Source organism: Spea bombifrons, chromosome 5 (genome assembly GCF_027358695.1).
Source record: "Spea bombifrons isolate aSpeBom1 chromosome 5, aSpeBom1.2.pri, whole genome shotgun sequence".
NCBI classification, from domain to species: domain Eukaryota; kingdom Metazoa; phylum Chordata; class Amphibia; order Anura; family Pelobatidae; genus Spea; species Spea bombifrons.
The window spans coordinates 93,054,533-93,068,530 of NC_071091.1; the positions used below are offsets into that span (position 1 = coordinate 93,054,533).

At 40.0% G+C, this 13,998-nt stretch overlaps 1 protein-coding gene across 1 annotated transcript; it reads right to left on the reverse strand.

Annotated features, from left to right (window-relative positions):
- Positions 1-1,134: 1,134 nt before the first annotated feature.
- LOC128497470 (cytochrome P450 2D20-like) lies at positions 1,135-13,782 on the reverse strand. The gene is made up of 10 exons (XM_053467562.1): positions 13,516-13,782; positions 9,527-9,689; positions 7,366-7,518; positions 6,678-6,838; positions 6,255-6,428; positions 5,440-5,581; positions 5,147-5,334; positions 2,880-3,021; positions 2,248-2,437; positions 1,135-1,617 (listed from the first exon to the last, which is right to left on the reverse strand). Exons 1-9 carry the CDS (start codon positions 13,714-13,716, stop codon positions 2,259-2,261), a joined length of 1,503 nt encoding a protein of 500 aa, XP_053323537.1. The 5' UTR covers positions 13,717-13,782; the 3' UTR covers positions 1,135-1,617; positions 2,248-2,258.
- Between the last annotated feature and the right edge of the window lie 216 nt (positions 13,783-13,998).

Consider the following 13,998-nt stretch of genomic DNA (forward strand, 5'->3'; position numbering starts at 1 on the left):
GTAAAATGAAAGGTAGTAAAACATTTTAAGGACGTTTTCTACCTTGCCTTCTTGTTGTATGTTGAACAGGGTTGAGTGCATCGGAGAAGTGCTTTTACTTCTTAGTAGACTATTGTCTTGGGTGTGGGTGTAGGGTGACACGCATAGACTTTACATGTAGCTGACCACCACATGTAAAGTGCTGTCCTGTAGTTTGTGGGATGTATAGCCTCACATAATTGATAACTTTGTTATACGTCCCATTTACATATTTTTTAGGTAAATAGACTGAAAGGTAAATAAGAAAGTGTTTTACAAAGGAAGCTTTGATGAAGTTGTGAACATAAAAGAGAGCCAAGATTGTGGAAAGAATATTGAAAGTATTTTTATTTATTAGGGAACAATTTATTAGTTCTCTGCATTGCTGGGCCTAGCAATTAGGTGACACAGAAAGCTACAAAGGGTGACAACCTGGTCGGGGTCATCAGAACTAGGTTTTTTCCTGTGGAACCAATTTTTTTAGGACTGTGAAGCCTTAAAACCTGCTTGATCACAGAGGTCCTCTGCACTGACATCTCACAAAGAGGTCAGAGAATGTGATTGGTGACCCCTCCGTAACCTCAGCCATCTCACTTTATTTAAAGAGAGCTCTTTTCAGTTTGTCCTTTGGTGGTAGTTTTCTGGGACCATTTCCAAATATCTTGTTGCCGATTTCTGAAATCCTGACCTGGTTTATTCCTTCTGAGCTGTTCCTTGTATGCATAAGGAGTCCTATTCCAGTACGATCATGACAATGACAAGCATCTTAAAAACTGATACACTGTGTCTGGTTATAACGCCCCTATATCACTCGTCAAATTGAGTAGAGCATTCCACAGTTTGGCAATTTGCATGTCATGAATATGTTTTTGTGAATTTTTGGTAACTAGGTAAATCTCTGAAGAAATAAAACATTGACATCTGTGCCAGACTGTACCTGAGCAGGCATCTAATTTAAGGTTATGCTTAAGGGGGTAGTAGAAGCATTATTAAACACTCATCTAGAGACACCAGACAAGCCAGAAGGCTTGTTTTCTCCTCAAAAATCTCATGGTGCTGCCGCAACCACAAGGGATTCTGGGTAGGTGCATGCAAATAAGGTCAACAATGATCACATTTTGCCTCCATATCCACTTTATACATGTATGCCTTGAAAGTAATTGCCCGCTGTACAGGACAGCCTTTAGACAAAACTCGGGTAAGAGAAACAGATCACCATTTAATCACACATAATACAGTAAGGAAAACATGTATACAATATCATGCAAAGTACCATAAAACTAAGGAGCAGCAAAAAAGTCATAACAAAGCTATAAAGTTATAAGATGATATATTCAGATAACCTTCTGTAGCAACTGTCTTAATTATATAGTCAAACATATTTCCTTAATTTTGGATTTGAGAATGAAGAGCCTAAAATAAAGCAGGAGCATTTATCAAGAAATTAATTGGTTAAATTATAACAGATGTAGCTTAAAATCGTGTACATGTTTTTTAGCAGATCAATATACTGCACTGCTTACAAAAAAGAATACAATTTTATATTTCAAGATAGCATATGGTCAAGTGGATTTGACCCCATTTATGTAACCTCACTGATTTGACAATGCATTTTACAGGGCTAGGTTAGCCTATCTTGCATGAGAATCTCACTGGGGTTTGGCTTCTGTTCTGCAGAGTGAGATCAGGCAATTTAAACGTTCTCATGCAAACTCCCTCTTTAGTGAATAGACTCAACATGCAGGATCCTGTTACACATCATCTCATATAGCATGGACTCAAATGCTGCTGGGATCATTCACAGTAAGAGACCATTAAATTGTAGCTCTCACTACCTATTACTGGCATTTTCATGATTATAAATCACATCATCTAGCATTTTCCAATACAAAGATTATAATCTTTAATATGTTCATAAATGTGGAAACTATAAATGTTTCTTATTTAAGAAAATTAAAATGTTATTCCCCGCTGCAATATCTAGATACAGAAAGCATGTTTTCACACAAGTGTACAGCGAAAAAGATTTTAGGGATAGCTGTACAATAGAACCCACACAATTCCATCATTAGGTTATGTCGTGACAATATCCATCTCACGGTTTTACAAAAGTACGTAGCTTCAAACTATTCGTTGTATTAACTGTATTTAGTTGTAATACCTTTTTACAATGCATCAGAGCAAATTTAAAGGAAAAATAAAAAGTGCATTGATATTGTTGTGATCATGTTTCTCAGGGTTTAGCGCACTTTAGCACAGACTTGGAATGGCTGTGGGGTAAAATTAAACATATACATTGGGTCATCCCGAGGTGGAGGCTGCTTTGGTGGAATGCAGAATTCAAACTTTTGGAGAAGAGACGTAAAGATGATGAATAGCTCCATTCTGGCTAATTGCTCCCCAAGACATATACGCCGACCTGTTGGACAGGAGAAGATAGGAAGATTGAACATTGCTTCCCACTTATTTGTCACACAGAAGGTTGTGACAAATGATATTCAGCAATAACCTTAAAAACAAGGTCGGTACACCAAGGTCGGTTCACCGGAGGAAAAACAAACCAGGTCAAGCTGGGTCAGAATAAACAGGTATAAAGCCAGAACACAATAATCAATATCGGAAACCAGGCCATCCAAAGGCAAAGCTGAACTGGAAGTGAAGGTTTAACCTCTTAAAGACCAGGCTGTGTTTTTTTTTGTTTTTTGTTTTTTAAACCTTTGGGTCATCAAGGCTACTAACAATTTTGTGGTGCTCATGTTTAGCTGTAATTTTTTCCTTTAGGGTACCCACAGTGTTTATCACAACAACATTGACTCCCTAAGTGTCCATCATTTTACACCATGATGAAATATTTACTATACCTGCAGAAAATGGAATGAACTCGTCTCTTTTAAAAAAATTTCCTTGTGCATCCAGAAAATGCTCTGGATAAAACTGATATGGCTTCTCCCAAATGTCTTCATCCTTTAAAACCGACGTCAAGTTGGGTATGATTGTTGTTCCCTGCAGGGAAAATAAAATACGTTTATTGTTTTGCCTGTATCAGTGAACTTGGGCTTGATTCAGCAAGCCTTCTAAACCTTCATTTGTGTAACGGTGGAGGAAAAAATGCATGGTTAGAGATTTACCTCCCTGACTCATGTGACTGTGGATTCTAGACTGAGACCACTAATGAAATTGATGGAAAATGGAGATCTTCAGTGATTCAGTTGGGTTCTACAATTAATACATTTTCACACAAACCTTAAAGACCACGAACTACCTTGATTTACACAGTGCTGCATACAATACAAACGTTCAAGGTGTTTGACAAAACTAGAATAGAAAGAAAGAAAAAGTGCCATGGATGAATGGAGGGGGCGGCAGAGAGAAAGATGAGGCGAGATGTCCACAGAAGTAACATGTGAAGAATGATTTGCATCGATCCTATTAGACAGTCTGATACTGAGTCATCAGATGTTGGGCTAACATTATGAAACACACAAAGCCAACCTTAGGGTCACTGAATCCTGGGTGCAAACATTATTTTTTTGGCGTCCCCCAGGTGGGTGTGGCGATATTTCTATTCTATTTCCAGCTACAATAGTCATTTCCGATACATTATGTTATTTTAATGGACAAAATGTGCTTTTCTTTCAAAAACAAGGAAATGTGTAAGTGACTTCACGCTATATTGTAGGTATTGTAATTTTTAACAAAGTTTGCCTTCAAATTTCAGCAATTTGTAGGAATGTCTGAAAATGAGCCTGGGCTCCAATGAAATAATCAAAAGCAAGTTGAATTTTCGTTGTTTGCATTTCATTGAGGTTTTTTACATGCTCTCTGAGTCTCATTACCATCTCCAGGTCTTCAGTCTTCTCCAGTGGCCCTTTTTTTTTTTCAGGTCTCTGCAACGCTACTCAAGCCTGGTGAAGTAGTTCAGCGACAAGGTGAAGGGTAGAGCGTCAGAACATAGCCCCTTTCCCTCAATCAGTTGAGAGGTTAAGGTTGCCCTCGTGATGTGCTCCGAGGGTTCGCAGAACTACTACACCAGGCCCAGATAACGCTGCAGAGAGCTGGGACAAGCGGGGTACCAGAGAAGCCGAGTGGAGGAGAAGGTAGGTAGACATTGAATGTGCCACAGCAAGTAGGAACCCCCCCTGAATTGAGTCGAAAATTAATGGACCAAAAACCTGGTGGATCTCTATATAACTTCTATTTCATTCTGAGTTAAGACAAAGTTAAGACTTCCATGGAAGTGCATTTGCATTTAAGTACACAAAACTGCATTGTACATTTTTATTACTTTCAAAGTTTTCCCTTTTTTAACCATAGATAGTAATGCTTTAAAAGAAGCAAATCAATTGTAGCCACAAATGAGGAATAAAAAGGTTTAATGAGTTCTCTTCTCTCCAAAGAGTGGCCAAAAAATTAAAACACATTTTAAGCACATGCCAGTTTTACCCAGGAGTGTGAAAATAATCCTTCAGGGCTCCATGGGCAGTGACACTAAACCCTGGCTCAACAACTTTCTTACCAAAACACGATCAGGTTTATTCTTGAAACCCTCCACAATACTTTCTGCCACCGCATCCAAACGTAGTGCATTTCAAAGCTACCTTGGTTTCTCTCATCTTATTAATCTTGTTACCCTCTCCATACATGGGGTGAAGATTTCACTTTCAAATGCCAGCTCTGCTCCAAGCCAACTGTTTCCACAAACCTCAACACAGGTGTCCCAATTTGGATACCCAAAATGTTGGTTAACGGTAAAAACTTCCAGTTTCTCTATATTCAAAAATAAATTACAAACATTTGTAACTATACACTCAATTGTATATACCTCTCACCTTTCTATGTTCCGTATGGTTGCCCTCACCCCATTCCCTCAAGATTGTAAGGTTGCAAGCAGAGCTCTCTCTCCACCTTATGTATCGGTGGGTCTTGTCAATTCTAGTCTTACAATACATATATTTAAGGGGCATGGCAAGAATCGCTGTGTAAATTGTTGGCGCTTTTTCTTGCTTCAATACCTAAAAAAAAGCACTGTTGCCTCCCTCTAACCTTGTCCCACATGATGCACTTCCCCCTTAGATACTTATGAAATGTATTACAAAATGCATCCTCCTTTGAATCCATTCTCTCATACCTTGGGTATATCAAAGCCTTTTATTTTGGTGTCTGCTTGTGTCATATGGAAAATAGCTGTTGGCAATATATTTCCATACCGCTGGACTTCATGGACAACAGCATTAGTGTAGTGCATATTCAAATGATCTTCCATTGTTGGTATTTTATCAGGGCCAATCACTTGGTCTATTTCTTTGTGAACGCGATCTACATAACATTAAAACATGATACTGTTAATATAATAAAACTAGATTTTGGCATACTTGAATGAGATCGATTTATAGGCAAAATCTAGACCATGTGAAAACTTACTCTGGATATGAGGATGGAGAAGCATCATCAAGAGGGCCCATCGCAGTGTGTTGGAGGTAGTTTCTGTCCCACCAACAAAAAGATCAGAAATTGTTGAAAGGAGTGAAACGTCATTGAAACTACTTTGGGGGTCACCTTTAGTCTGGCCGGACAAAGAGACAAAATTTAATTGCAAACACTAAGTACTAGGATTTCATTTTATTTAAACATTTTTATTTTTGGGGAAGTTCACTGTTCAATCTGAATTCACAAATAAAACATAACTTTACATTAAGGTGGAATTATCCCTATAACAGATGATATGTGTAAATGACGTTACTACTGTTTTAGTTAATTATATTACTTTTTCATAAGTTTAAAGTAATACAGTTTAATATATATATATAGTTTATTGCTTGTTTACATGACCTGCAAATTTCGGTTAACTTTGTACAGTTTATTTTATCTATTTCCCTACATTTGATTAAAATCAGAGAAACCAAATTGTTTCGGTACCATTCCATATTGATCTACTTTAGTAGTGTTATTCTGTTCTTAAATTTTCTATTACACTAAATGTCAAAATAGGCAGAGGTATGTTTTACAGGAACAGAAAACTGTAAAATATTGTCATGTAAAAGGTTCATTATTGGCGTTCATATTTAACTTTAAAAATGGCTGTAGCAACATGAATGCGTTTTAGAGTTTCAGGAACAGCCGGTTACTGATAAAGGAATGAGCAAAAAATATATGAAGTTCCATTGTGAGAACATTTTGGAGCTGCAGTCGTATTCCTGTATTGCAAAATTGTAAATAAATATAATACTTTCACATACTTTTTCCATTTCCTCCAAAAATGCATCAATGAAGTCCCTTTTGACAGCTGGATCCCATGTTTCCTTGTGTTTCTTGATGATAACACTTATGGAGTCCATATACATTTTTTGAACAGTGAAGAGCTTTTGGTGAGGCCCGGGCGTGTTCAGAAGCCAAGGGAAAACTTTATACACCTGAAAGAATAAACACATTGAAAACAAGCAAGATATCAAGTTTTATTTTACTTAGGGGGCTGTAGATAAATAGAACAGCCTTCCACCAAAAGTGGTAGAAACAAATTCAGAGGCGTATGGCTATCCTGAAGCTCAGGAAAAAATGGCCAGACTATATGGGCCAAATAGTTCTTATCTGCCATCAAATTCTACATCACTACCATGGGACAAAAAAATATACATAAATCAAAGAAGGTTTCCATACGTCACCTGAGGCAGGAGTCCAGTCTCCAGTTGAAACATCTCTTTTAACAGGTAAATTATCCTCTGGAATGTTTTATCATTGTAATCGAAGCGATCCCCGAAAATAATGGAACAGATAACATTGCTCACAGCATTATTAAGCAGGAGATATGGGTCGAAAGCATGTCCTGGGGATAGTCAACAGCATTAGGAGTGATATACCCCACTAAAATGATGGCGTGATGACACTTTATAAGTATCTGGTGTTTATGGAAATCTGTTCAAAGTAAAACCATTTCCCTTCTACAAGTACTCATTCACAGACATTCATAGCTCAATTCAGCCTGGGAATGGAAAGCTCCAAACAGACTCGGATACCAGGAAGTAGAAGCAGCCATAACTGATCATACTCCCGTAACGGAGTCCTTCTGTGTCTCTGAAAAACTCCTTATGCAAACACATAATTTACACTGCAGCAAGTGGGGGCTCCTTGCCACTAGGGGAACTACCTGTCATTACTACATGTATTTCAAGCAACAAAGGCATTATTGAGATTATGTATAAAAACTGGTTCTAGCTGACAAGTGATCACCGACACCCAGACACACACATCAAGAGTACCATTCCATTGGTTGCCAATAGAAGGCAGCCACATTTTAAACTGCATTACAATTACTCGTTATACATAAACCCCATTTTTTTCTTTTTGTCTCACCTTCTTCGGCTTGGAAAGCAGAGCAGAGATAACCAGCTTCCTCTCTCACTCGTTCTTCAATAGTCTTCTTCCCCATGCCGAAATCCCTGAGCGTGTGTAGGGCAAACCTTCGCCGTGCTTTCCAATGTTGAGTGTAGTTACTAAAAACAATGCCTGGATGGAAGCAATAACATTTTTTCCCATTATTAACATCAATTTTCCCATTATTCTCACTTATATGTGAACTTATTTGTTTTCTTATATATCTACGGTCATCTTATCACATACATGTTTTAAACGTCTCATTCTGTTTGTCTAGTTCAGTTTCTTCTTTCCCCAGGCAAGTGAGCAGGATTAGTCTATGCCCACTGCCTGCCTATTCTCTGTCCACATGAATCAGTCCATTGTATAACATTGGGAAAATTTTATATACTTTTTACGTATTTTATTTTTTATCAATTCCGTTTATTGCAAAGAGAACCACAATGGCACACAGTCACAAAATGAAGGAGCATAAGAGAAACAGAGGTACAGAAAAATCGAGGTGTACAAAACACGACTGGAAACCACAGTAAAGGGCCAGCGGCATAAATGCATACGATACAAAGTACCCATAACCCGAGCGACAGGGTGACACCAAGTAAGTTGCATAAAATGTGGTTCAATTGAGGCAGCAAACGCAGTAGATGCAAAAGCCTGTGAGAATCAAGTAAATACTGGCAATAAACGTGTGCACACCGCCTCAGCGCGTGGAAACACAGAATTGAGAGGTAAAAATCAAAACAATCAAACGGCAAACATCGAAACGTGAGCGGTATCGACAGTAATGTCAAAAATTAAAGGAGAAGACAAAAACAATAAGGGGAGAAAAAACCAATAGTGTAGGAGAGCGTGCATGTGCGAAGTAGGGAGAGCAGAGCCCTCATAGCGACAACGGGACATCAATACCCACTATGGCAGGAAACCGCGGAGATAGGAGGAAGGACTTCCAGTGAAACCAACGCAGTTCATGCTTATGCGACAAGCCCCTAGAAGCCATGACCAGGGACTCCATATGACAAAGAAAATTAACCTTCCGCAACCAAATCCCAATCGGAGGTGTGGAACGCGACCTCCAGAGCTGAGGAATCAGGGCCCTGGCCGCGTTCAGAAAGTGTAGGGTCAGGGAGCGCTTATAGCGGTTTTTACGTATTTTATTAACTGAATATCTATATATTTATATTTGGGGAAAATACAGCCACAAATAGAGCATTTTGGTCTCCTTTTTTAAGTTTAGTTGCCACTTTTGTGATGAATTTCTGGAGCGAAGGGTATACACCATTGTCATTTTGCCCCGACATCAGCAGAGACTCTTTCTAGCTGTGCTTCTTCCACATAAATCGTAATAGTTACCAATTATTACAGAAAACGTTCTTCGTGGACAATGTTCAAAAACTAAAAACGTTTTAAGGATAACAAAGTATTATATCTCTTGAGAATTCAAAACAACAACCACCATCACCTCTTTGGTCTCTAAAGGTTTGTATCACATGTGCCTGGAGAAAATGTTAAAATATCTGCTTTAATACAAATATTGGGAATGTAGAGTCTTTTTTGCGCATTATATCTACCAAGAAATCTTGAAAATCTGCATTTAAAGCCACCTATTGTTGTCCCTGGTGTTTTCTACGTTAACACCATTAAACACTGACAAATGATATCTACCTTGATGTGCACTGTTTTGTCATCTTCTGCTTGGGCGAGATGTATGTTTGGCAGCAAAAGTGAAACGTTTAAAGGCTAGGACTGTGTAGACTATTCATATTGCACTTGTAATGTACAACCTGTTAGGTAATGTGATGTGTCTAATCACAGATAATTATACACCTGGATCTTGGGTCAGATGGCATCATCAGTCACTTTGCTGTTGGAATTTTTTTGTTACACATTATTGAGAAAGATAAGCGCAGTAATGGAGGCGGCAGCAGCTGAGCTATAGTCTTTGTCTTCTACTAGACCAGCAGGGCTAAGGTCCCTTAGCCTCAAACGTTTGCATGAGGACTGGAGTCTTAAAAATTGGGTGCTCTTGGAAAGTGGCCCATGTTGCCAATGAGTACAGCTAAGCCTAATGCCTATGGAGTCTTTAATGATCAAGAATGTAAAGTAACTGTGTACTTTAGGTTTCATACGGCTTAAAACTTACCATTATTAAATCCAAGATGATCAAAAATAGGAGTTGGGGGTCTATCAGATGTATCCTCTGATTTGGTGATAAGCGCCTCTTTAATAGTGTCGTAGTTATTTAATACCACAACCTTCTCTGAAAACATCTGCAAACTGAATATATTCCCATATTTTCTTCTCAACTGTAATAACAAAAACAATTTGTTTTATTGTGTTAATTATTCAAATGTTCATGTTTTCGCAGTGTAAGAGAATTGGTTATTGATGGAGGGTGATTAAGACCTAGATTACTAAATACAGTATTTGCTCGATTATAAGACGACCCTGATTATAAGACGACCCCCCAAAATCAAAATATTAATTTAGGAAAAAAACAAAAAGCCTGAATATAAGACCACCCTATAGGAAAAAAGTTTTACTAGTAAATATTAATTCATGTAAACTAATTTTCATATTTAATAAAAGCTATGATTGAGAAAAATATATATTTTTTATTTCCTTTTATTTGCCAACCTGCCCCCCCCAGTTATGCACATCTGCCCCCAGGCTTGCCACTCTGCCCCCAGAAATGCCTTATACCCCCCTATTTGCCACTCTGCCCCATGATGTGCCTTTTAACCCTCTATATGCCCCTCTGCCCCCAGAAATGCCTTATACCTCCCTATTTGCCACTCTGCCCCTTGATATGCCTTTTAACCCCCTATATGCCCCTCTGCCCCATGATATGCCTTATACCCCTATATGCCACTCTGGCATATAGGGGGTTAAAAGGCATATCATGGGGCTGAGTGGCATATAGGGGGTTAAAATGCATTTCTGGAGGTATATATATATATATATATATATATATATATATATATATATATATATATATATTACTGCTAACAGCAATCACACTCCTATCAATCCAAGGCAGCCAGTACATGCTGGAACCTGGGGATGATAGTAGTGTGATTACAGCCTCCCTATGCCATGCTACCACCACCCACCTTACACATCCATGCTATCACACACACACACTCATTCACAAACATTTAAATACGCATTCATTCCATACTTGCGCAAAAACCCTTCCCCCACCCCCTTACCTGAACTGCAGATCTCCCACTCGCAGACTTCTGCAGGGGTCCGGCTGTGCAAGCAACTTCTCTGGCCCCGCCCCCAGAGGAAGGAGGGGGAGGCAGAGTTATGTGAGGACTGTGCTAGCTTCCTGTTCTCCTGCTGCTAGTAGCAGCCATGCTGCTCGCGACCAAAGCCCGGTAAGCAGCCTGGCCCCAGCAGAATGAGGTCTGATTATAAGACGACCTCGATTATAAGACGAGGGGTATTTTTCAGAGCATTTGCTCTGTAAAAAACCTCATCTTATAATCGAGCAAATACGGTAGTTTGTATCCTCTACAAGGTCTCACCCAGAAAACAAAATTTCCCACCAGGGTACACATCCATATAACACAGGTCAGGTAGTATTCATTAACCACATTCTAAGCCAATTAAATAAATTGGTTTAAAAAGGTTAGAGCAGGTAATGGTCAGTGTCTCGCATACCTCTCCAGGTAGCTGGGAGGGGAGAGCTGCATTTGAAGAAACTTTGCTATCTTCAATTGCGGCTTCTGCGTTTACCGTCTTACATTATTATTAATTTATATAGCGCCGAGAATTTATTCAAATACATATATTCAAAGGTGACAGACTTAGACAGAGCGATACATTAGGCAGAGAGCGCTAAATTTGCTTTGTTTTGCCGGCGAATGGATTTGGCTGGGTTTTTGTATAATTTTTACTTAATCTTGAATATGCACAATTTAACGGCGTAATAAAAACTATCAAAAAAGATGACTTTGACCTGGAGGACTATGCTAAGGTCCCTGAATCTATGAACATTATCCCTTTTTTATTCCATATTAAACTAAAACATAATGTGTCTGAAAGTGCTGTATTTGGTAAAGTGTGATCTGTGTAGTTGGGAGTGGTGTGTGGTAAAGTGCGGTGGGTGCAGGTGAGAATGGTTTGTGTGTGTGACGGTAGCGTGTGGTACTGTGTCACCACCCACAGGGGTCAGCAGTCAAGAGAAGGAGTCCAGTATGTACAGAGGTATGCAGTGGCAGGCGTCCAGTACAAAGCCAAAGAAATAGGCAAACCATACCTGCAGGATCTGTGTCTGGTTTGGTCTGGTGGCACAGGTACATAGGCAGATCCAGGTGACAAGCAGGCGTGGCAAACAGGAGCAGAGGACAGAGATTATAGGCAAGCATTAGGCAAAACAAGGATACAAATGAAACATACAGGCTAGTTCTAGGACCTGTCACCAATGCAAACTTGTGAAGGTTTAGTTTACTGGATGGCCATGAGATGTAAGCTTGTCACCACTTCACACCAGGAAGGTCCTAACACTAACCCTAAAATAAAAAAAAACAGAACACCGAAACTAAAACAGAACCAGTGTGTTTACGAAACGGGTAAGGATAGATAAAAAAGCAGACAGCGGGAACTGGATGTGTGCTACTGCAGCAGCACGTAGAACACTGACCCTGACAGGCCAGAGACTGATGCATTTGGTAGAGCATGGTTTATGTGACAGTCGTGTTTATGATAAACCGATCTGTGTGGTAAAGTGTTATTTGTGTGGAGGTGAGAAGTGGCATAGACTGACTAGGGCCTGCTCAGCAGGGAGCCTGATGACCCTCTTCAATAGGACAGTTAAAAGGGAGATCACTCATCTCCCCAACCAGCTCATTAACTCTGGGGATGGAGTCTTGTGCCAAGTCACAGGATTTCTCCATAGTTCCCTACTGTGTCTCGCTTCCCTTAAGAATGGAGCGCCAGGATATGATGTCTCATCAGTAAGAACGGCGATGCAGAGGGTAAATATGGAATCTGAGAGTGGTGCATGTAGCAATGTGATTTGTATGGCCGAGTGTGATGTGTGTGGTAGCGGAGAGTGGTGTGTGGTAAAGTGTGGGTTGTGTGGCTATGTAGCTGTGTGTGTGTGTGTGGTGGCTGACACATCAGAATTCCCTGCACATGGCCCTGCAGTGTTCTTTAATGCATATACCTACCATATTTCTAGGACATGTTCAGACTATATAAATGACATGGGACAGACCCCCTAAATGATGTGTTATCCTCTATGGCAATAGACAATAAAATAGTCACAAATCATGTAGAAAGACTTTTGGGTCACTTTCAGTGATGAAGGTGGCTGTTGTATAGCACACACCACCCTTCAGGTTTACTTTTCATCTGCTATCATAGAGACTGATTTCAGACAGAAGCATGCTTAAAAACCTTTGGTACGGTATTTTTGTATTTAGTCCTCAAGACATCTGCTTTTCCAAACTTCTCCAGTGTGTCCTGTATGTGTAATGTGTAAGTACACACATATACACAAACTACAGATTCAAAGTTTGGGATCACTTAGAAAATTCCTTGTGTTTGAAAGGAAATCATTTTCTTCCATTAAATAACATGACATGGATGAGAAATCCAGCACAGGTGGTGTTAATGTTGTAAATGACTACTGTAGCTGGAAATGGCTGATTTTTTATGGAATATATTTATAGGTGTTCAGAGGCCCTTTATCACTCCCATCACCCCTGTGTTCCAATGGCCCTTTATCACTCCCATCACTCCTGTGTTCCAGTGGCATGTTGTGTTCACTAATCCAAGTTTAAGGTTAAAAGTCTGATTGTTAGAAAACCCTTTTGCAATGTTTTAGCTAGAAATGTCCCCAAAAGCGACCCCAAACTTTTAACGTTAATGACTATAAGACTGTACAAACACAGTGACAGTCTAGCGCACACACCTGCCGCAGGACAGACTACTATAGAGGGGCCACGTAACGTATGTTACGTGACGCCCGTTGGGCGCCTGCCTCAGCGCATCCCTGCGGCTTAGCAGAGGGAGCGGGCGCAGCCTCCCGGGTGGCGGGGCTCACCAGAAACAGTACTTTTCCCTGTTTTTTTTTAAGTCGCTTTGTACATGAGGCGATACACGGGGATTTTATCCTACCTTTACCAGGCTGTCTGGAAATCGGTTGAAATCCAAACTAAGCAAATTTCCAACAAAGGGCAGCGGGACCGGGCCCGGGGGGTAACGGGCTCCTCTTCTCCTGTTCTTCACAAAATCAAACACCAGCGCCAGACATAGCAAAGCCAGTCCTATGAGACAGCCGTTCCAGAGGGACATCAGTGACGCGGAGAGAAGCTCCATGGTTTAGACGGGACCTCTCCCAAACTTCGCCGTATCTACATCGGTTGTCTGTCGTAAGCACAGACTCCCCGAACCGTGATTGGTCAGAATTACAGAGCCCAGCCGCTTGATACTTTATACACAGTAAGGCCGGGCGTTTTCCTTTTATCACTTCATATAAATATTTACATAGCAGACGCTAAACGTTACAAGCATTAAGAATCGTCTTATTGGCGCGCTGAGGTCTGCAAGCAGATCATCTGCTTGTTCTTTATTAATGCAAGCAATGGCCGTCCAGTCCAA

Bases quoted from the DNA above. Each gene is read 5' to 3' on its own strand.
- LOC128497470 (XM_053467562.1), bottom strand. From the start codon at position 13,716: ATGGAGCTTCTCTCCGCGTCACTGATGTCCCTCTGGAACGGCTGTCTC. The intron at 3,022-5,146 runs GTATGAGAGAAT...TTTTCCCTGCAG, and splicing joins AAGGCTTTGATATACCCAAG to GGAACAACAATCATACCCAA. The intron at 2,438-2,879 runs GTATAGTAAATA...CCTGTCCAACAG, and splicing joins GTTCATTCCATTTTCTGCAG to GTCGGCGTATATGTCTTGGG.